The sequence below is a fragment of the Clarias gariepinus genome, chromosome 22 (assembly GCF_024256425.1).
Source record: "Clarias gariepinus isolate MV-2021 ecotype Netherlands chromosome 22, CGAR_prim_01v2, whole genome shotgun sequence".
NCBI classification, from domain to species: domain Eukaryota; kingdom Metazoa; phylum Chordata; class Actinopteri; order Siluriformes; family Clariidae; genus Clarias; species Clarias gariepinus.
The window spans coordinates 10,778,753-10,802,680 of NC_071121.1; the positions used below are offsets into that span (position 1 = coordinate 10,778,753).

The 23,928-nt window shown below is 37.6% G+C and overlaps 1 protein-coding gene across 12 annotated transcripts in view; it reads right to left on the reverse strand.

The window, feature by feature from the left end:
* The window catches only part of rap1gapa (RAP1 GTPase activating protein a), a 140,342-nt gene that overhangs the window by 64,026 nt on the left and 52,388 nt on the right, over window positions 1–23,928 (reverse strand). For all 12 annotated transcript variants that reach the window (XM_053482270.1, XM_053482257.1, XM_053482260.1 and 9 more), the window contains exon 2: window positions 16,006–16,041. Coding sequence is in view for 10 of the 12 variants with exons in the window: in XM_053482257.1 (XP_053338232.1) it covers window positions 16,006–16,041 (36 nt within the window). In the remaining 2 variants the exon portion in view is untranslated. The remainder of the gene's footprint in view (window positions 1–16,005; window positions 16,042–23,928) is intronic.

Consider the following 23,928-nt stretch of genomic DNA (forward strand, 5'->3'; position numbering starts at 1 on the left):
CTACTTACTTGTATTTCTAATCTCAATAAACAGAATTTACACTTTCATTTCACTTTCACACACACGCACACACACACACACACACACACACACACACAAGCACCCTCTCTCATTCACTGTTGACTGTATGACACAGTGCACATAGCGGCGGGAAAGTAATAATGGATGTTGAACAATAGAGCCAAAGGGCATCATTTAAAGCACTCTACTCACACCTCAGCCACGAGGGTTTGAGGACCTCCCTCACCTCTTCATTACTCACAACCAACCTTACCTTTATCAACATAGCTACTGTACAGTATGAGCACCATCTTAACACTAATTCTTTCCTATTAACCGTAAAGAGTTAGAAGAAAACATGATGGAGGTGTAATCAACAACAGAGTGGTGTAAGTAACGTTGAGGGCCATTACCACCCCAAAATAGATTCTTTTACTCTAATAGCATGTTCAAGACTCTTTTATTACTCTTATTCTACAGCAGTTTACCAACTGCAATCTTTCATTTATTAGTGAATAGAGAAAATGAAGCAATGCAGAAAAAGCAAATAGAGAAAAAGCAAGTAACCAAATTTATGTGGGTACTTATTGTGATTCTTTTGTATGACAATTCATGTATTGCCACACTGACTTTTTTTTGTATATATGTTTGCATGTCAATCGGTTAAATGATGCAGTTCCTCTATAATCCTACAGGCGGTGCTCTAAACTATTCACATATTGGCAGGCAGCACAGTATCCTGTGTGGTAGGAGTGAATTATTACTAAGTTTTTTAGAATTGTAATAAAATCTGAAAATAAATAAATAAAATCAAAATATTTATAAAATAGTGATGCTAATAGAACTGCAATACAAATTAAATCGGCACCTAGGTATTGTGATAATATCGCATTGGCCGATCCCTGGTGATTGTGAATGGCGTCATGCTATTTATCACACATTTAATATGTCTGTAAGACTAGTTCATATTTACACTTTTATACTAGATTATAGCAGCTATAAACAGTTGTTCACATATTATCCCCTTTTTATCTCAATTTCTAAATGAATAATAATAATACAAAAAAAAAACACAAACACACACATATTGTCTTGTTAACAAATTAGAAAGTGCAAGTCCTCCGCTGACACTGGAGACTAAATCTGCTAACAAGAAAAAAAGTTGTCTGCCAATCTGAGAAATGTTCCAGATCTACTGATCTTCTGATCCTTTCATACAATATACTGTAATGTGCATGTCAGCTGCTTTATAGCAGACTGACAACCATTTACTTATATAGTATGCGATATGATATTGCATACGGGATGTTAAAAAAGATTTAAAGGACAAATAATTGAATCTTAATGTTAAACCCCAGCAATGTGTCACGCAAACTGTTTCTATTAATAAAAAAAACATTGTTATCTTTATAGGTATGTTTAAAGTCTACTGAAGGTACAGTGGCGTAGCGGTTAGCACTGCGGCCTTACACCTCCAGGTTTGAGATTTCGATTCCCGCTCTAGGTCTGTATGTATGTTCCAAATTGTATGTGTGTTATTGTATGTGTATTTACGACTTATGAACAAAAATTTTGGCTGGATTTTGCTTTGACATGCGAAAGGTTAAGTGGGGTTTAAGTTTTGATCTTAATCAATGTTTTGATTGTTTTTTTATGCAATAACTGATTAAACTGTTGTAAATGTGGAACTTTTGGTAATATTTGAACAGATTATTCACATTTTCACTGTTTTCTATGGAAAAATGTGTTTTGCTATACAAAAGTTATAAACTCGCCTCTGGAATTAATTCGATTAGTATTGGAAGATTCCACCGTATTAACATGCCTTATAGCCTGCAAATCTTAAACCATCTCTCATAAAAAAATTATCGCAAAGAAAGAAAACACTGATCGCAAGAAAACACCTTCTGACCAATCAGGACTGAGAATTTATGGGTGCTGTTTAGAACTGTTTTTATAAATTATTTGACTAATTAATTTTATTATTTAATAAACAATCAGAATTCTTTGATGCACACTGCACATGAGAAGAAGGGGTAGAAATTAATGACTGCTCTAAAGCTTGCATTATAAGTGAATTTTAAGACAGGAACTTTTCTATCCTTTTGCGAATGAAGTTAAAGTTTGGTCCATGTGACAAATATGTTGAATAGACCTTAGGCTAAAACAGGCTGGAGTATTTCTGTAACTCAGGGAAATTTGCTGTAATTACCTTATTAATACTGATGTTCTTACAATATAAAAAATTATCAAGTAAAAAAAAAACCACACAAATATGAGACGAGTCTTACGAGAGAGATCATGTTGACCTCTATTATTCCTTGTTTAAGGTGCTTGCACTGGCATTAAACTTTTATTTGCATTAACAAATAATGTAGCATCTGGTTCGCCACACACACGCACACACCTTCTCCACAGAATGATGATCAATCCTTCTGGTCAACAGCCCACTTATTACTGTGCAACACTATTATAATGGAAATCATTAGAAAACATATAGATTTGTTTGGCTAGTACCTGGGAGGAATGTATCTTTTTTTTTTGTGTGTGTGTGTATATAATGAAATTATTTATTATGTAGGTTGGTTCCATGCAGTTCACTGACATAGCAATCATAACTGAGCCGCAGGTACTCCTAACGTAAAAGGTAAGATGAGATAAGATAGAATAAAGTTTGTATCAGTCCCAGGAGGGAAAATCTATAAAAGCACTATATATCAGCGGGAGAAAAAAAACAGATAAAACATGAAGATTTACTGTACATGGAGTTACTATTTATTGCTGCTTCGTCAGACCTGACTTAAGCGTCATGCTTTTCTACATGCGCTTGTGGCTCTGCGATCTGGAAGGGTTCATGTTTGGATGCGTAGTATCTAAGAGTTAGACACTAGGCTGTCACTTCATTGCTATATTTAGTCAGATTGTGGCATGTAGGTGACACACGCAGACAGTCGGAGCTGATTGAGTATGACAGCTCTCTGCTCCCTCTGTTAAACTCTTCATACCAAATAAAGTCGCACACACATACACACATGCAATCCTACTAACTGTCATTGTGAGGACCTTCTTAAACACAACAGTATTGCAGCTAATAAATGTTATGCTTCTCTAAAATATTGTGATGTCCCCTATTCTAGTGCAATCTCTTCCCCAGGTAAGCAATGCACACAAACTGGCCCTCCATATTTTGTACATCATCAGACCAGGCCACATTATCCCATCTTTCCATGGTCACATTCTGATGCTCACGTCACCACAGATACAGTAGACCGCGGTCAGCATGGGAACTCTGACTGATCTGTGGCTACTCAACTTGTGGTTGTTTGTTCCGAATCCTTTCTATCATATCAAACAAACATTTGTGGTACAGTATCTCTGTGGGATTGGACCAGTTGAGCTAGCCTTTGTTCTTCCATGTCCTCCATGCCATGTCATTCAGTCAGCACTGGGCGCACATGACCGTGTCAACATTGTTTTTCCTTTTTGGTTGGTTCTAACCCCTGCATGCCATAAAAATTGCACAAGTCCTCGATTTTTGTAGATGCTCTGACCCAGTCGTTTTGGCATCACAATTCAGCACTTTTCATAAGTTACTTATGCTTCCTGTTCATTTGCTACCTAATATATCTCATAGTCCAGGTTGTGACCACATACAGTATGGACTCACACCCCTGACTATAAGATATATTTGGTAGCAAGTGAACAGTCAGTTTTAAATGTGTTGGACGTCAAAACACTGACTATTCAGTGTTCACTTCCTACCTCTCATAGTCCAGGTTGTAACCACATATTTGCTGACTTCATTTACATTTGAGATTTGAAAAAAAAGTCTCATATTTACCCTTCGAACTGTATCTTCTCATATTTTAATTAATAAAGTACAATGGTACTGTAAATAAAGGGAAAAAAACAGAGCTTTTAGAGTAATAATCTACTTCTGGGTGTTAACAGTAACTCTGCTTCATGTCAGCCCATATAACGCCCAGCATGGATTATTTTCCTAAAGCAACACAACCTGTCATGTTTTATCTCTTGCATGTCCTTTGAAGCTGGATGTGACAGTGGAAATGAGATGCACTCTTTTAAGAACAAGCCCAGGTTCACTACCCAGCCAGAGGGGTTGCATGGCACCCTTAGTGCTAGCCCCAAGCATGGAGAAAAAACATTGGAGGGTTGCATCAGGAAGGGCATCCAGCGTAAAAACAAATGTCCCATTTATGGTGACCCCTAATGGCAAATGCCAAAATAACAACAACAACAAGAACAACGCAAACATCAAATTCCTCGGCATGAATCACTAAATCACTTAGTTTTATCCAACTGTTAGATTTGAGTATAAGCATGAGCATTTTTTCTGCTCTAGACATACCTAAGTAATAACTTACCACATAAGTAACAACTAATATTTAAAGGAGAAAATAAAGAATTATACGAACTAGTAAACATTTTACATATGGCCTGAATTTTATATTATGTCCTAAATAATCTGGACATAGCCCATTCCTAGGGTGCTAAAAAATCAGCTTGGGAAGCACAGTACCAAATGTCTTCCTGCTAGAGGACACATGACCGCAGGCATCCAAGCTCTATCTGAAACTCAATAATACATTTGGGACATCTGTCCAAGACATTAATGACCTAAAGTTCATTTCAGTACAGTAAAGCTATGGGTACTGAAGGCTGCAGATAGCATTCACTTCAACTTTAAAACTCGTATATGTGGTCTACTGGTAAACTTCTTTCACCCCAGCTAGTTTTTAAATCTTCGTTTGGAGTCACTTATCCCTTGCCACCACCCTAAAAAAATATAACCATCAATAAATTCCCTGCCAAAGTTTTATCCAAAAGTCAGAGACATACATTGCAACAGGTAACAACAACAGCTGGAGTTCTTTAGTCAGTTAGACTCTACTGCCTCCCCTAATGGCCATCTGGAACACCAGATTTCTATCTTAATGGCTCACTCTGTCTTATTTAAAAATTTCCTCAGTGATCAGGTATGGTTTTAGCTAATGCACTGTTAGGGTTGCACACATGAATGGACAAACATACAAGGGGCATTCAAGTCAAACTGGGACTTCTGATTGTGCAAAATAACAGAACACATTTACTTTTATGACATTTGGCAGATGCCCTTACATTTTATCTCATTATACATCTGAGTATTTCAGAAATAGCTCAAGGGCCCAATAGCAGCAACTTGGTAGTGCTGGGGTTTGAACGCCAGGTGAACACAGTTATGAGAATTTAAAAAATACCTTAACTTCTCTATATAATCCCCAGCTACACTCATGCACTTATCCCAGCATTTCACTGGGCCTTCAATACCATCAAAGTAGAAAGTATGCTTAGTATGCTGAAGCCATGATCGGACTACCTGCTACACATCTGAAAAACTGTCCTCCCAGGAACTCCTTTAACAATTTAAACATGTGGAAATCAAGGATCAGGCATTCTACTCGCTGAATGTCCATGGGAACAACTGCAGTGGGCTATAAGCCACCTTCGCTGGGATCTGCAGCTAAGAGTCACATGACCTTACTATGATTGAAGTCTTCTGTAAATGTCAATCAGTTTTACACTTTCATTCACAAGAATTTAACTACAAGTCTAAGTTTGACTTGAATGCCCCTAAAAGTAACTCTTTGTAATCCAGTCCAACTAATTTGGAGTGGCTCATGACAGCTGACCCTTGATGAGCCAGACACATTTTTTGATGGTAATGAGGCTGGAGTGAACCATAATGGTTTAACAACAGGCCATTAAACCAAAACCTTCCAGACGCTGCTGTGGATGAAGCACCCTCACTCCTAGTCACTGAACTATAAGCAGAGCTTTTTTAATGAGCGTCTGTGTAGTTTTCTGTTTTCTGAATCAGGTTTCATCTAGAAAGCCACTTTGCCTTCACTTAGGCTACACAACTGTGATTTCAGAATAGGTACATGTTTAATTTATGCTATATGATAAAACAGTGCAATATATATATATATATATATACTGTATATATATATAATTAACTGTGATTACTAAAATACATGGGGAAATAAAATTTGTAGTCTAGCTTTTAAATAAAGTGTTATTCGCTATTTTAATTTGAAATGTCTTAAATCATTCCTTAACTACTTTTTCTTAACTTACCCAGGCATCTAGTAAAAAGAAAAATAGCCATGCAACCTCTTATGTATTGCTATATTTCAGTGGGCTTGAATTATAATTTTCTTATTTCATAAGTACAATTATTATCACCATCATCAAAGCACAAATATACAACAGACTTCAAAGGGATGCACTTGTCAAATTATTACATAAATATGCTTTTTAAATACATTAAGGCAAAATTCATGGCAGAATATTAAATAGGTTTTCGTGGCCGACCGGCTGTATCCATGCCTTACATGTACATCACCAAGTGCAATGCAAAGCATCGGGTGCAGTGGTGTAAAGCGCGCCGCCACTGGACTCGTTGTGTTCTCAGGGAAACGAATCAGGCAATCCGATGGATGAGTCTGGGTTTGGTGATTGCCAGGAGAACAGCACTTGTCTGACTGCATTATGCCACGAGTAAAGTTTGTGGAGGAGAGATTATGATGTGGGGTTGTTTTTCAGGAGTTTGGCTCAGCCCCTTAGTTCCAGTGAAAGGAACTAATGCTTCAGCATACCAAGACATTTTAGACAATTACATGCTCCTAAATTTCTGGGACCAGTTTGGGGATGGCCCCTTCCTGTTCCAAAATGACTGTGCACCAGTGCTCAAAGTAAGGTCATGAAGGAGCAAGTTTGGTGTGGAAGAACTTACATTTACATTTAGGCATTTGGCAGACGCTCTTATCCAGAGCCCTATGGATTAAGAATTGGATGTAACTCCATATGCATGTGAATGTAGATGAGCGAATACTTTTGCAATATAGCATATAATATATAATAATTATTATATTATCATCTTATATATATTTTTTTCTCTATTCCTGGTACATCATGCTTGCCTTTATGGGTCCGACTCTCCCAAACGGAACAGCTAAAGATAAAAAAAAAATCTTATACTATTGTAGCCCATTTACCCCATGGTTTAAGTTACAGTATATGCTAAGTATTGTGGCAATGCTTACACAGTAGTGAAGATTAATAATGAGTTATAATATCCTTACTGGCAGTTTAAAATAGTCTGACCATTTTTCTCTTATCACCAAGGCATTTTCACCTACCGAATTCTTACTCACTTAACGTTTTTTTTTCTTTGTAAACTCCATCGACTGTAGTGTGTGAAAATCCCAGGAGCTCAACCAACACTTTCTGGAATTCAAGATCTGAAAAGTTCAAAGCAGGCCATCTGCTACCAACAACCATGGCACAATCATGGCCCATTCTGATGATTCATATGAAAATTTATAGACGCTCTTAACCTGTACCTGCATGATTGTCAGATTACACTACTCCTGTGCAGGTGTTCCTAATAAAGTGGATGAGTAAATTCTTATCTAATGTTAATATCCTTAATGCTAATTGCCTGACCTTGTGTTTTAATGGAGAAAAAAAGAGACTTTATTTGTGTATACTTGAATAAAAAATATAATGTACTTTCATGCTAAACAGCAGGCCTCTGGGCATAATACATATAATAACATTTGTCTCATCTGGTTACTTATTATTTGACTAAGTATCACTTGATGCCAGGGCAGTATAATATTGTTTATATGTTTAAATCATGAGAGACCCTTGCTCACAATCACACAGATCAAAAGCTTTATTTAGATAATCTTATATACAGTAAATATCTGTCAAGGGGGATTAAAATAATCTACCTGAAACCCATAAAGTAAAACATTTATGTTGGTGAGCAAATTATAAAATGTTATTGACATCTGTGTTCAAGTAACAAATTAATTAACTTTTAGCAAGCATGCCTTGTCTACAAAGCTCTGCTGTTGCCTTTGATGTTTTCTTTAGTAAATTCTATTCCAAATGTCCTGTAAATGTCAATATACTGTATAGTACACATTGCATGTTTTTGCCATATTGGAAACTAGACTTAAATGTTAAATGATTGCTTTGTATAAATAAATAAATTAAAACAGAAATGGGTCAGTTCAAAGAATCACCTGCACTTCATGATGAGCCAACATCTTTTTAAGTGGTAATCACCAAGCAGTATTACTCATGGCAGTGCAAGCTAAGCATGTAAGCAAGCATCCAGAGCAGAATCAAAGCAGACCATCTCGCTTTGATGTCAGCTGAAGCAATACAGCGACAACAGAGACACTTGATTGCTTTCAAATATCACTTCCGAATGTCACAGCCATTTCATGATCACAGGTTAGTCATAGTTCAAATATTAATGACAGCCCCCCCCCTCCCCTGCCAGACAAATCCAGAGACAAAAAGTGTGAAGCAGCATCATTGTACACTACATCTATGCCCTCTTAAACTGGAGAAGAACACTAGATATCAGGGTGATACGTACAACATGACTGAGCTTAGCACTGCCAGATGAGCTGCGCAGCACTGATCACCAGCTACTGTACACACCAGCAAACTGTTGATAAGATCATGGACACCCAAGGCTTACTCATGTCCACGGGGACCAAATGTCGGCCTGTCTGGTCCAATCCCACAGAAACGCCAGTGCAGCACAAACAAGGTCAAAAATTTAATGCTGCCCATAACAGAAAGACTTTGGGACACCAAGTGCAACACAGCACACCATGGCTGGGCCACAGACCCTGCCTCTGTACTCAGATTTCAATCCAATTGAGCACCCATGAAATGTGCCGGGCAAACAAGTCCAATGGACAAAACCCCCACCTTACAACCCACAGCACCCAACAAAATCTGCTGCCAATGCCCTGGTGCCACACCCAATGACCCAAGGCCAGAGCCAAAAAAAAAACAAAAAAAAAAAAAACAGTAGATTTTTAATATTAATGGTATAAATGTAATGGATGATCACTGTCATTACGAACATAGAAAATAAAAGTAATACTAAAAAACCCACACATGAAATTGCATAGAAATCCAATAAGACTTACATACAAGACCACACTGATAGTTAATTTGCACTACAATTCCTTTAATTTAGAAAAACAAATTTAAATTTACTTAAAACTTCCAAACCTATTCACAGTCTGCAACAATTTATTACCACCAGGAGCTTTGAGTTCGCTCTTTAGTCATGTACCACTGCATTTATTATCCTGTCTGATCCTGTCTTTGTAAAGTATAATTACTTACCCTGTTTATTCATCCTCACTATTGTTTTAAACTGTTTTTCCATTCAAACATGACAATGAGAAGCAATTTAGGAGTGCTAAAACTGGCTCCTGGTTGAAACAAATATTGTTCCAATGTCAAAACAGTGGGGAAAATCTAGGCTTGGGTTTACTGGGAAGTCTGACAAAAAAAAAGTTGTCTTGAATAGCTTGAATATGCTTCCTGTTGTGTTCCCATCATTTATCAAACAATTTTTTTTGCCATATTTATTTCCCACTAAGTTGCTGACAATCCCTGTTTGACTTGTTCCTTCTTACCTGTTAGCCATTTATCCATGATGATAAGAGCTAATATTAGCTTGCAGCTATCTATTCAATACTTTTAAAAAGCCGCTCACACAATGCTATACAGCAATTATCACAACAAAGACAATTTGGCCTGCCAGATATGGGATTTAAATTCACACCTCCCAGGGACAGAGTATACACATTATCCCCCCAAAAGACAAAGTCATTGCCTCCACCCTCCATTTGGTCCTTATACACCTGACAAAAAAGGACAGGTTCATCTAAATGCTGTTTTGAGACTTCAACAGCATTCAACACAATCATTTCCTTATTGAATTATTGGAAATTGCACTACTATTTCTCCATCTGCAACTGGATCCTGGCTTCCTGGCTTGCAGAGCTCAGTCAGTCTGAACCAGAAGACGCATATCCAGCATCTCCACAATGAACATGAGGCCCTCAGGGCTGTATGCTCAGTCCACTGCAGTTCACTCTTGCTAACAGCAATGTGTGAGCTTGAGTCACATCATCAAGTTCACTGATGACAGGACTGCAATGGGTCTCATCAGCAAGTCATTATAAAGGGAGGAGGTGCAGAGCCAACAACCTGTCCCTAAATGTAGACAAAAATAAAAGAGATGGTTCATGACGACAGAGACATCACTCTGTGCCGTACATCAATAAGTTCTCTAAGGAGGTTCTACAGAACACTGCATTTCTTGCTATTTACCTGGGAGAAAACCAAAGCTTGCCCCTCAACACCAGCTCCTGAGCAACGAAAGGCAGGCAGCATCTTCAATTTCTGCGAAGGCTAAAAAAAGCCCATCTCCCACCCCCATTCTTACCACAGTCTACAGAGGGACTATCAAGAGCAACCACAAGCAGCTGTAACACTGCCTGGTTTAGGATTTGCTCTGACCCTGTAGTGGATAGTGAAGACAGCTGAGAAGATAATTGGGGTCTCTCTTGCCTCTATGATAGACATTTAGACGGTATGCTGCATGCGCAAACCCACCAGCATTGTGGCTGTCCCCATGCAAGAAACTTTTCACCCTCCTGTCTACTGTTAAAAGGTAAAGCATTCAGGGAGCTGTTTCTTGCCCTAAGACATCAGATTCCTTATTATTTAGAGACTGGACTGACACCACCACCAAACACCCTTGCAAGCCAACCTTAGCACACAAAATAATTCATACCCTAAGCAAATTTTGCATGTTAATTTTTCAAACTGCTGCTAAAAAAACTAGGCAAAATATAAAGACAAACTATATATAATGTTTACACTTAAAACATTTCTTATTATTGATTATAACATCCTTTTGCATTTTATTCTCTATATAACTGCACACTAGTTGGTGTTGCAATCAGTGCCCTTAGTTCTGGACTGTTTTTTTTTATTGTATGTAGTCTCAGGTACTTCTGTGTTCTGTTTTTTACTTATGTGGCACTATAAATATGGTATTACACAGTAAAAAACAAACAAACAAACAAAAAAAACAATTTTGAACTTGAATTATTCCTGCGGCATTCAGGATCCTTCTGTCATGTCAACTTCAGAATCGCAGTTACATTTCATCACCAGAAAAATGATACAGCCTACAAATGGCCGTAACTAAACGTATTCTAAATTATATGTCAATAATTTATGGATGTGATCTTTAGCAAAGATGAGTTTCTTTCAAGAAACTTCAAAGAAAACTATTTTAAAATAACCAGTGCAACAGTGGCAGCACAGTGGCTTAGTGGTTAGTACTGTCACCTTACACCTCCACGGTCTGGATTCGATTCCCACCTAGGGTCTGTGTGCATCGTGTTTGCATGCTCTTCCCGTGCTTGGTGGGTTGCCTCCAGGTACTCTGGTTTCCTCCCACAATCCAAAGACATGCACATTTCACTGACTGGCTTTTCCAAAATTGTGCAAAAGTGTGTGCCCAGTGATGGTTTGGCACCCTGTCCAGGGTGTACCCCGCCCTGTCCCCTAGGCCTCCTGGGTTAGGCTCCAGGACCCCCCGTACAAGATGAGGTGGTATAGACAATGGGTTAATGAGTGAATGAACAAGATTCACTTAAGAAGTGATCCTTTGTAGCATTTACTGTAACACAAATTAAGAACACAGTTAACACTTTTGAAGGTGTCTGTTTAAATAACACCTTCACTGCCTTTAGGTCACATATGATTGTTGTAAATGACATTAAAATAAAGATAATCAGCCCTTGTCCCTTTTATTTTTTTTCTTCCTCTAATTCAAAGACACAAGTTTCACTCTATAAACAAAGTGTATATCGGTAATAATAAATATGGGTGGAATCATATTCTGTATTACAACAGAACTTTAACAGTCTTTTTGCTAAAAAAAAAAAAAAGTACATAACCCTTTAAAGCCTGTATGTAAAAAAAAAAGAATAACTCTTTCTACTGATTAATGATTTAACTGATAAGCTCGTACAGTATAAGTATTTTTACATTTATTTTTATTTTTCTGCTTGTGTGAAACAGCTGAATAGTTCTCTTGACTTTGATAAGCACACCTATGCTCCACCAAATAATATGTTCTCTGTTGGCCAGCAAAATTCTTTCCATTCAAATTTAAATGTCACAACATTTACATGACATTGCTGCATGCAAAACTTACCAGAACTTTTTCGGCCTCCCAATTCGGAACGGAGAGCACGGCATGTTGGTTCTCTCCTGTCAGAGTTTTTTGTGCTTCTCAAGTCCAATAGACTAGCAGAGTTACAGTAAGTACTAATCTATTCTACATCATACACTCAAAGGCCTTGGCCACAGGGCAGTGCTTGACCTAACAACTGTCTGTCTGCTTCTTTATGGAATGTTTATCTAAAAACATTTGGATTGTATTCTTCTTTTATTTGGATAAAAGTGCCTTCCAAACAAACACATGAAAATCTAAGATATAAGGTTATCATATTCTGCTAAACTTCAAAACTTCTAAACTGTAAAAAAGTTCTACTGTATATTAACATGCTTCAGACTTATATTGTAAAATTGCATTCTGCCTTTTCAAATCAAGGCCTATGAATTGTTTAGCCCTAATTTAACTACACACTAATCGTTCCTGCATATCAGACACATTGCAGCCACTGCTGTGATATGATCGACATCACATTCTGCATGCAAAAAGGTCATCATGTGATAGCATGATGATGCTGACAAACCACAACTACAATAAAATCCACTGGTGTAAGTACGCTATGTAGGTAGTACTCCCTGTATCCTCTCCGAAGCAGAAGGTCAGTGCGACAAGGAGGAGTCGAGTGTGGTTTGTGGTAGGCTCCTGTTTCCCAGGACAGCTAGATGCTAGAGAGCCTCAGAGAGGGAAAGACGCCAGTGCTCAGTCCCACAGAAACCTGATAGAGGCTCTAGCAGGCTGACCTTCAGGGCTGGATGAGCTCACTGTCCATCTGCCTTCACACACTTCCTGTCAGAGCGTGCACGCATGCACACACGCAAACTCACACATACACTTTCACGCATGCATCCTACTTTGCACCTCATCCGCTCTGTCCTGCCAACACTGCAGAACTGTCTACTGTTACTGTGGCAACCAGACAGCGGGGCTGCAGTGACTCGGCTCCGACTGGGACCGCTCTCTGTCTGCCTCTGGCTCACTAGTGCTATGCTCGCACATGCTCAGGACCATGTAAAATAGCCCAAAATACAGAAGCATTTCTGTTTTCAGAATACTAAAGGAATCAAGATGAATAAAAAGGGATGTTTCGATTTTTAAGGATCGCTGAAGTGCTTTTTAACATTACTGCATTACAATTTCTTTTAAGATGTTAAAATAAAATAGCATACAGAAAAGACACTATAGAGAACATATGACAAAAGTTAATAAAGATGCAGAATAATATTTAAATATGTTAAAAATAAACAATTATTAATTATAACAATTACAGGAAAATAAATTATGAATGAAGTGAGACAGAATAAAACCTGATACACTTATACTGTATGCAGGCGATAACAAATAATAAAAGTATAATAATTAGAAGTGGGGAATATGTAGTTATTAACAAATCGATCAATCGTTACTGATCATAATTAATCAGAAATAAAGTAATTAAAATAAACTGCATGTATCCAAATAGTTTTTGTACTTTTTAACGATTTAATCCAATGTGGCTGAGTTTTTCTTCTTACACCATCATCATGCTGTTTCCTAGAGTAAGGACAGTGTCACTCTGCAAGCCTAAAATATTAAGATTTGTGATATAGTGTTCTCTGTCTCTGAGAAACATTCACTGGGAACATGGGAACGTTGACTGCTGACTCCTAATTCATAGGGCTGAATTTCAGCATCCCCATATTTGCCTTAATATCTTAGTGGAAACCGCCAAAGACACAGGACCACAACAGCATGCACCCAAAATAGGGAAGTTATTTATTTATTACTTATTATTAAACAGCCCATGGATCTGTTTGTCTCTGATCAACACATTCAGATTAAGATAAACAAATAATATCATGATTTTTAGAAGAAAATACTTAATTAGAAATATTTTATTTAAATTTTTAAAACATAATTACAAAACTCAAAATATTATTTTTGTGTAAGAAATTATGCATTGTGGCCACCTGCTGTACTCTTACGGCCCACATTTTAGTCAGGACTGGTGTAGAGCCCCTGACGTGGTCTTTGCAGTATGAAAGAGGGGGAGAAAGAGAAAGAGAAGTCATGCGTTTGTGTACAGTATATTCTTGTATTGTTTTTCTTGTTTCTTGTATTCTCAAATGTAGTTACAAAAGGGAAAAACTCTTTCTTATTTAAAAAAGAAGGTAGCCAGGCCTTATAACTGGTCTGGGTGATACACTGTAAACCGGCTAATTCTTTGCAACAGACAGTAGATGCTCCTTGGCCGTTTCAGAGATCCAAGTAAAACACCCCCTTACTTCTACTTGGCATGGCTTTTGGACATCACTTATCTCTAGAACATTAATAATACACCCCAAAAGGGCATTATTTCTCTTACTTTATGATTTATGATTTGCTACTTCATGAATATTGTCTGTGAAACAAGATAGTGTTATCACTTAGGTTACAATAAGTACTGTATACACAGCCATTCACACACAACCACTAGCTTTAAGTCGTTATAATGGCAACTACCATAAATGCAATATTTCCTGTGCTGACTTAATTATTAATTAAAATAAAATTAGCAACTACACCTACAATCATTTCAAATAAGTATTAGGACAGCATTGAAATATTGGATTTAAATTTGGATATAGAAAATTGGATATAGATTTTCTGTATATAAAAACGCATAAATTGCTCTACAAACGAAAAGTACAGTGGAACCTTAGATCTTAAGTGACTTGATCTAAGAGTGTTTTGCAAGACAAGCAAAATTTTTCAAATTAATTTTAACTCGACAAACAAGCGTGATCTTGTTATATGTATATGTTTTGTCTGCCGAGCATCACGTGATCACAACTGACCAAATAGCTCGTTTCTTTCTCTCACACTGTGGATTGTGGGTAATTGCCTCCCATGCCGGTCTCAGTGTGCATGCGTCGCTTATATAGTTAACATCTGTGCACACAAGTACTGTTTACTATAACATGTGTGTAACCGTGTGTGTGTGTGTGTGTGTGTGTGTGTGCATGTAAAGCATTTTTTCTTTGTGACCATGTGTAGTGACTGTTCTTTAGTAACTGTACTGCAACAACGTACTACAACAAAAAGATAAAAAGGTTGTAGCAATGCGGGAGATAAAACTATTTAACAACAATGCAACGTGATATTCATGCAAAATCTTCAAAAGGAGGCGAAAGCGAGTGTCATTAGAAATGTTCCCTGTTAAAGTCACACAAAAGGAAAAAAATTCCAGTAACCAGACAGACTCTGTCAGAGAGGATTGATTCCGTTAGTGTGTGTGCGTGTACATGCATGCGCGCGTGTTTAAAGGTTGATCCTACACAGTAGCCCCCCTCCTTCTGCTTCTTCTTTCATCTAACACCAGTCACGATTCTTATTAAAGGTAAAGTGCAGGTTAATTTGTTTTATTTTTACTTAATTTTTTTAGTAATAATTATAAAATAATTGCCTTTTTTGTGGGATCGGACTTGACAGGCTGGCATTTGCTCCCCCCCAGAAGCATAGATAAGCATGACCCTGTTACCATTGTACTAGTATACCAATATATAGTAAATATACTGTATGGTGGTGTTATTGTTGTGGCTGATCGGTGTATGCCAGTCATGCATATAAGATAAACAAACAATGCATAAATCCTATGATTTAAGCTAGAACTCATTTTAATCAGTTTATTTATTTGTAAGAATATTGTAGGTCAAAAGATGCCAAAAGTACTCTAAACCATTATCATCACAAGGTTTTTTTTTATATCATGGAAAGTTTGTATCAGACTGCTTTATATAAATGCAAGCTTTGCTACTGAACTTAGACTAATCTACATACAGATACGCAATGCTATTATCTCCTAGTAAGTGCGAATAAAGTGGTTAAGAAGTTTAAATACTCACCACAAGCTTCGAGCTCTGGAGAATGTCTTGTCAACTCTGAAAGAACAAAACAATTTCAGTTGCAGAGAGTAGGTTTCATATTTATTGTTTTAAAAAGTCAAATCGCATAGGTTGCATAATTTCATCTAATGAAACTGTTCTTTAAGGGGAGCTGAGGTATAGTTTCATGTCAAAGAAAGTAAACTGATAGAAGCTGTGTGCACAGATAAATGAAGAGGTTTAAGGAAGGGGAAACCAGCACTAAAGACAAACCATGCAGTGGGAGACCATCAACTGCAACAAAGGGGATTTTCAAAGAGGATCTGAGAGTTGGGGTCAAAGCAGAGTTGAGTGAAAATGCATGGCTTGTGATGGAGACCATGTTGATTAGCACCTTTGTATAGAGCTTTTCCAATTTGAATGACCTGCGGTATGTCGGTTAATAAAATGTCATGCTTACTTTTGGATTACTTTGAGTATAGCCCTCGTACCACATGATTAAAAAAGTGCTAAATTGTTCTATTGCTTCACACAACCTTAGTTGCGGTATATACTGTAATAAGAAGAGATATTGTGCAAGGGTGAATGCTCGGGGTGATATTTAATATGAGCACTTCAGTGCGGATTCATAGTGAATAAATGCAGAGTTTTTATATCATAACTGGAGTAACCAGCTTGGATAGTGTTCATTAAAGTGCTTTAGGAATGATCTGACTTCATATTACAGCAACATGCTGAACCACACTTCTTGATTACACATTTGTTCAAACGCCACATCCACTCAATCATTCATTTTCCATAACACGTAAGGGACCTGAAGCCTCTTCCAAGGTGCCAAGTAGACAATGTGCTTGCCACACACATTCACACGTTTAGTCATACATTACACTACAACTACATACTGTAACACTAAAACAGATTGTCTTTGTGCTGTTGGAGGGGAAAGCCACTAAGCACAGTTAGATTATCCAACTCCACACACAGAGTCAGGAGACAAGATATGGTTCCATAACCCAACAGTCCTAACCACTGTGTCACCTTTTCATATGTCCTTCTGAATGAGCACATACAGTATCTTACAGAAACATGGTGAACCATAGTGAGCATTATGATATACAGTATATAAATGAACTCTTTCTTTTTCTAGATCGTCAACTATATTATATACATCATACAACAGGTAGTTCTGACCAAGTAATCTGACTGGATGACATTCCAGGAGTGCTGATATAGAGAATAATACCACACAGACATATAGACATAATAAAATAATGTTTTTGTCAGTAAATTCGTCAGAATTTACTGTGATCTACAAAGCTAACTAGCTTCTAACACAACACTGAATCTAACCACTGATCAATGGCACTACTTGGTGTGTTTACGTATGGCACTAGTGATTTGGGATTCAACCCCAGAAACTCGAAATTTAGCTGATATTATGAAGTGGAAATGTAAAGCTAATCTTGTAAGATTTACACACGCCACACTCCTTATCTTTCGGCTGCATAGTACTAGTAAAGAATTAAAAACTACTTTAATCCTTGTTAATTAGACTACAGTACCTGTCGGCCACTAATAGTCAGTCGCACACTCCACCAGAAGGATAGGTGTTGGTGGAGTATCTGTTCATAATAAATGGTGTTTATGGAACTGCTGTATAAAAGAATTATCACACTTGAGATTGTGCTGAATCTCTTTGGCACTCGGGCTGTTACATCACACCTGTGCAAATGTTGGCTGTGTCCAGAATGCAGCACATCTTATTCTGTTAGTTCACTGGATCGAAAAATATGTTGTGTCCAGTTTGGTACTGATGAACAGCATTTCTGGCTGGTACTAAAACTTTTTAGTCTGACTTTACTTAATAGTATAAATGGTACTACTATCATCTTGAACTGCTAGTGTGAGACGGGGAGAGCATGTGTCAAAACTGGGACAGATGCACTCCTGATGTCTCAGTGTGTTGCCATCTGTAAAGCATAAGGATTAATTATTGGAGAAAAGTACTTTGACTGTACACACGGTGGTGTTCGGCTTGCTAGTGCCTGACTTGGGTACCCACCCGCCCCCTCAGCCCCTAAGCACAGGGACAGCTTTCCTAATTAGTGTTCCAAAAGAGTAGCAGGAGTCCCACTAGCCCGTCTTGCCTGAAAGACATGCCCTCAATCATACCTCTGGCTCACTTTTTGAAGTATTTAAATCTTTTAATATAGTTGCTAATGAGCTGTGGGTATCACTTATCAAGGCTCACTGATGTGTGCAACCTCTCTTCCCCTCTTAAGAATTTTTTCCTTTTCGGTTTTAATCGTGTCGCAGCATTATATGATTACAAATGCAACCTGAATCTGTGTGTTACATAAACATCTCAGCAGCATAAGCACATCATAAAAACCAGAGCATGTACAGCCCAAGCCGCAGCTGCTATCGTGAATAAATCATATTCTGTTAACGTTCATCTGTCTCTTATGAGAGAAGTTGCTTTCGGTGCCAGTAGATGGAGCTGTGGTGCAAGATTTCACTACAGACATCACAGCACACCAAAGACATAAGGATGGGTGTAAAAAAAAAAAGAAAAAAATGTGGATGGATTTTTTTTTCATCTCATTTTAAAATGCATGTTATAGTTATTCAAAGCAAAATGGCAAGTCTGCTGCTTAAAATCGTTTAACCATTCAGAGACATTAAGCTGTTTGGATAGGTGTATTATGAGAAATGGTTAATCAAAGATTTAAAGGCACCTAAGCCCTCAAATCTGACATAAAAATCTAATTACCTTCTCAGTATTATTATACAACAAATGATGGTGGGCCACACTTAGGCTGAATTAAATAAATAATTCAGTGATAATTTGTCAAGTAGTGCCAGGCCTGTTTTACAGCCAAATTTCATTCATTTATTCACGTCACTTTAGCAACTGCTTTTTCCTGCTCAGGCTTATGGTGGAAAAACACTGGACAGCAATAAGCAAGAGCAACAGAAATTTTAGCTCTGTATCCTGCAACAATCCTTTAAAGAGACCAACAAGGCTTCCTTATACAAATACTGGAGGTTACCCGCGGCTCCGCCCAGTTGCAGCTTCCGACGCCTGCGTGCTACCACCACCTGCAAATGGAGTGTGCGGTCAACTCGCTGCTGCTCCTCACACTGCTCCAATGTTTCGACAACCCTGTCATATGTGCCTGCGACAAAACTATCTGTTCAATCACACAATCAACTGACTGCAGAAACACGTTACCACCACAAACGACGCGGCCTACTGTTACATTCCATAAGGAACGCCTGTGACACACCAACAGCATGATATAAGTCGATAATGACGCTGCCTACTAAAAAACATCGGTAAGGAATTACCTGAGACACGTTTACAGTATTGCATAAGAGTTAATGATGATGCTGCCTAAATTCTGCGAGGAACAGCTGTGACACGCCTATCACAGAACTAGTGTGGCTGTGAAAAAACACTGGACAGCAAAAAGCAAGACCTTTGATTAAACTTAACCATAAATCCAGCTTTGTATTATGCAAAAATCCTTTAAAGAGGCTTTCCTTATAGAAATATAAACACAGTTGTAATGCATGTCTACAAAACTTACCCAGCTGCTCAATATTTCAGCAGTGCTGCTGCTAAGCGGTCTGTCTTCTCCTGTGCTCTTTTCTGTTTTGAACAGACAGTCCCCTGTCCCTAGGCAAGCCGGAGAGTGGGCTGCTCTGGAAATCTAGTCCTTGTACTTATGTTTCTGTCCTGAATTAGTCTGAATATTCAATGACTATTATTCAACCATCTGACAACCGCTCTGGTCCTGTTGCCTTTTAGACACAGAGGTGGGATTTATACAGTACAGAGGAACTAAAGCGCAGATTGCAGTCACGGGTTTTGTATAGAATGTGCATAGAATGTTGGCAAACCAAACAACCAAAAACACATAACTAAAACTGGCAGGCAAGCTGTTATCCTGTTGGCTTAAAAAAAAATAAAATAAATCACATATTATAAAGGGCGTTCAAGTAAAACCGGGACTTGTGATGAAATTTCTTATGAAAAAAGGCATTAAACCGACTTGACATTTACAGAAGACTTTAAGCACAATACAGTGATAAGACTCTTAACTGCACTAAATGGTAGAAAACTGTTTTAAAGAAGGCTGTACATCCTTAAATCACAATCCCAGCTGAGGTGGCTCAGAGCCCTCGGCAGTAATTCCTGTGAACAATCAGGGAGTGTAAGATGTGAAGCCGACGGTACGATCATGGCTCTGACGTACTGAGAAAACTTTCTACCCTGATGGTATCTAATCACTAGTCAAACACTGGGATGAGTGCATTAAAGTGGCAGGTGATTATAGAGATAAATAAAGTTGGTTCTTTATAAAACTCTCATAACTGTGTCCTGTTATTCTGCAAGTCCTGGTTTGCATAATCTTTTTTTTTTTTTTTTTTTTATTTAGATAAGATTTTCAAGATGTTCCAAATAAAAGGTCACAGTAGGTCACTTTTTTGCTAGCTTGCCAAAAAAATAAAAAAAAGGATAAACAGCTGTAAATGTTATTTTTTTCTAATATTTTTTCTGGGTCCACACAGACTGAAGATCGATCTGAATGCATTTATTTATTTTTTGCACTTACAGGGCAACATAGTTATTGCTCTTCCATGTTCTGTAGAGATTTTACTAAGCTCTCTCAGGAGTACACAATGCTACTGTATATGACACTGAATGACAGAAGTGTGGATCCTCCTTTGACAGTGCCATGTTTCACAGAGTTCAAGAATAAGACTCCAAGTTCACATTCTGCTTTGCATCAGGTTATTTGTTGGCTGCTACAGAAGTAGTGAAGGTCCCCTGGAGGCCGAGGCACTAAAGCGTAGAGCCTGCTTCTGATGTACTGTACAGTACATGCATTATGTGAACACGAACAGAAAACACTGAGGCACTTGAAGAAAGCACAAACAGCTAATGATGTGTCATCCGGTAGAGGTTAACTTTCAGACCTTACTATTTCTGACGAACGGTACAACATGTTACAAGCTGCAACGTTCAAGAGACAGTAAGGTTCTCAACAACTCATGTCTTTAGTACGGTGTTTAAAAAGACGTTGTGTGTAATGTTTGCTTTAGTCTTATTGATTCTTTGCAGAGGTAGCTAAAGTCAACAGCTAAAATCATCTAACAGCCTGATAGCTCAGCTATGAAAACATGGCTGTGCGTTTAATCCATTTATGTACTGAAGAAGCAGATTTTTGATGGCTTTTAATGAAAACATGGACATTTACAGTATTCAGCAACGGTAATTAAATTGACTTGTCTCTATAACAATAACACCAGATGAAGTAAGATTGTGCTTGGGAATGAGGAATGCAGTTTGTACCCATGGTCCAAAAGAAAGGATGCTTAGGAAAGAGGACTAAGCTACAATTATACTGTCATATATTACTATTGCAGAGTGCATCACAGTATACTGTATACTGTATATTTAAAAAAATGTCCGTAGCCATCATTATACTTATAAAAGTGTTGTTCTTGTAAACGGCCCACAAGTTTTTTTTATCATTTTAATCAAATTCCCACTGGTATCGATGGCGCCTCACCTTGCATTGATTTCTGTCATCTTTATGCTCTTTTACAAATCGAAGTATCTGCATGACTCCATCTATCACTCATCCTTAAACAGCGCTTGGAAGATATATACACACACACTCACTACAGGAAATTTGGAAATGCCAATTAGCCTACCCTGCATGTTTTTGTACTGTGGGAGAAAACCAAAGTACCTGGAGGGAATCCACTAAGCACAGGGAACACATGCAAACTCTACACACAGACCTGTAAGCGGCACTTAAACCCTACGCCACTACGAGACAGCAATTAAAGAAACACAAAATTAACACAATGTTACTGTAAACTAGGTTAATGTTACACTTTTTTATATAATAATTTGTTAGTTCAGTTGATGTGTTCCTGAATATGCTGTTGTATTTTTGGTTCAAAAGTCAGTGATATACTGTATGTATTTGATATAATACACTATACTCAAATTAAACTTAAGTGTATAAAGATGTGCATGTACAGTAAATGTGTTTTACACTTTCAGGCCACCATGAAATGCTGTCAAACACTACTTCAATCAAGATGCTCACATCAAATATGGTATTTGTAGATTAATGTGCTAATAACTTCCAAAGCCAATACGGCAGGAATGATTACAGATCAATGCTGATCTACAGCAACTTCACGCTTTGTAGGTAAGATGTATGGTAAGATGCTCAAACCCTGACATTATAATGGTGTATGCAGTATTTGTTAACTGTTAGGCACAGCACAGTCCGAGATTTAAAAACGTGTAATCAAACCTTTAGCTGTTGTGATGTGTGTCGTATCTGCCATTTACAGACATAAGTGCTGTTTGAGTGAACTACACATACAGAATAATTTGGTAAGAGGATATTGCTTTCCTTTGTAGAGCTCATAAAAAAATATGGCCATTCTATCCTATTATGTTTAATAAGTCCTAGTTTGGATGTGAAAAAGTATACAGTATCTACAAGGTGTCCCAATAGTCTCTATACTGTATAAGGGGAAAATATATATTTTTTGCAAATTGTATATCTATTCACAAAATATCCTCAACATAATGGTCATTTCTTTGTAAACACACACAATCATCTCTCCCACGACTTTGTTAAGTTTGAAAGAACAAGATGGTCATTTCTGGTAACCGTGAGCAAACAATCAAGCGAAGACACACTTCTAGAAGGTATGCATGAAAGTCGATGTTGAATGCAATTGTATGAGAATTAGATCGATAGGAAAGGAGGGGTGTGTCTAGCCATGAGAATGATTTTAATGCAGTCTTTTTTGTCAAAAACATTCTTAAATGCTATCTAGGGAAAAAATATTTTAATATGTATATATAAACGAAGTATGAAAAGTTTTGAATCACATTTTTGCTAACTTTAAGAGACACCTAATAACCTGCTTAGCTCAAGGCCACAGAAACACAACAGATGTTTAAAGTCAGCAAGCAGTGAACAGTTTTACAGGACTGTTTTATAAGACTGTATTTCTGAAACTTTGTATTTCCAGATTTGAAGCAAGACAGGTAGTGACCCCATTTCCAAGCAAAATCTGACATGCTTTGACCATCTACTCTGTCATGTGATCAATATAGCGAGCCAGCCAGCAGTGCAACACAATGTTCACCATGGGTGAATAAAATGGTCCAAAGGATTTGCGAAAAATGTTAAAGCCAAGAAAAAAGACATTTAAACAGCATTGCAGTCACTTCAGTAATAATAAATTGCAGGTATGCAATACATTCTGTGAAACATTATGTGATATTGATGTTGTGCGAATACCATGTTACAGTATATACAAGGGGCATTTAAATTAATCCATGATTTTCTCATAAATGAAAGTGTAAAACTATTCCTGTGAATATTTACTGAGTAAAATTCCTGATTCCTGAAAATCAACTAATAGCTTATCAGCAATTTGCGGAAGAGACGCATCTGTCTGTGGGAACTGTACACATAATCATTCATAGATACCACCTGCACATTACAGGGACTCGGCTTCAAGTTATTGCCACATGCCCGTACAGTCCTGAACTTGCTCCAAGCCATTAAATGATTTCCTGGGAGACCAGCGCTTCAGACGTAAAAAAGATGATGCACAAGTTATTTATGTACAAGAAACATAAGATGTACGCAGTCAGGTGATGCAAAAACGGACGTTGTCATGTGCTGAAGTAAAACTAAAACGGATACTGATCTTCTAAAATCTTTATTCAAAAAGCTGTGTGTGCAATAAAACTCAATGTTGTATCTTAATCTAATTTGCTCCCACTGTTTGACTCACTTGAAAAATACAATCAATTATTAAATCTCAACCCACATATCATTGATATGAAATCACAAACCTAAACTAGCACAAACACAACTGCATTAGAAA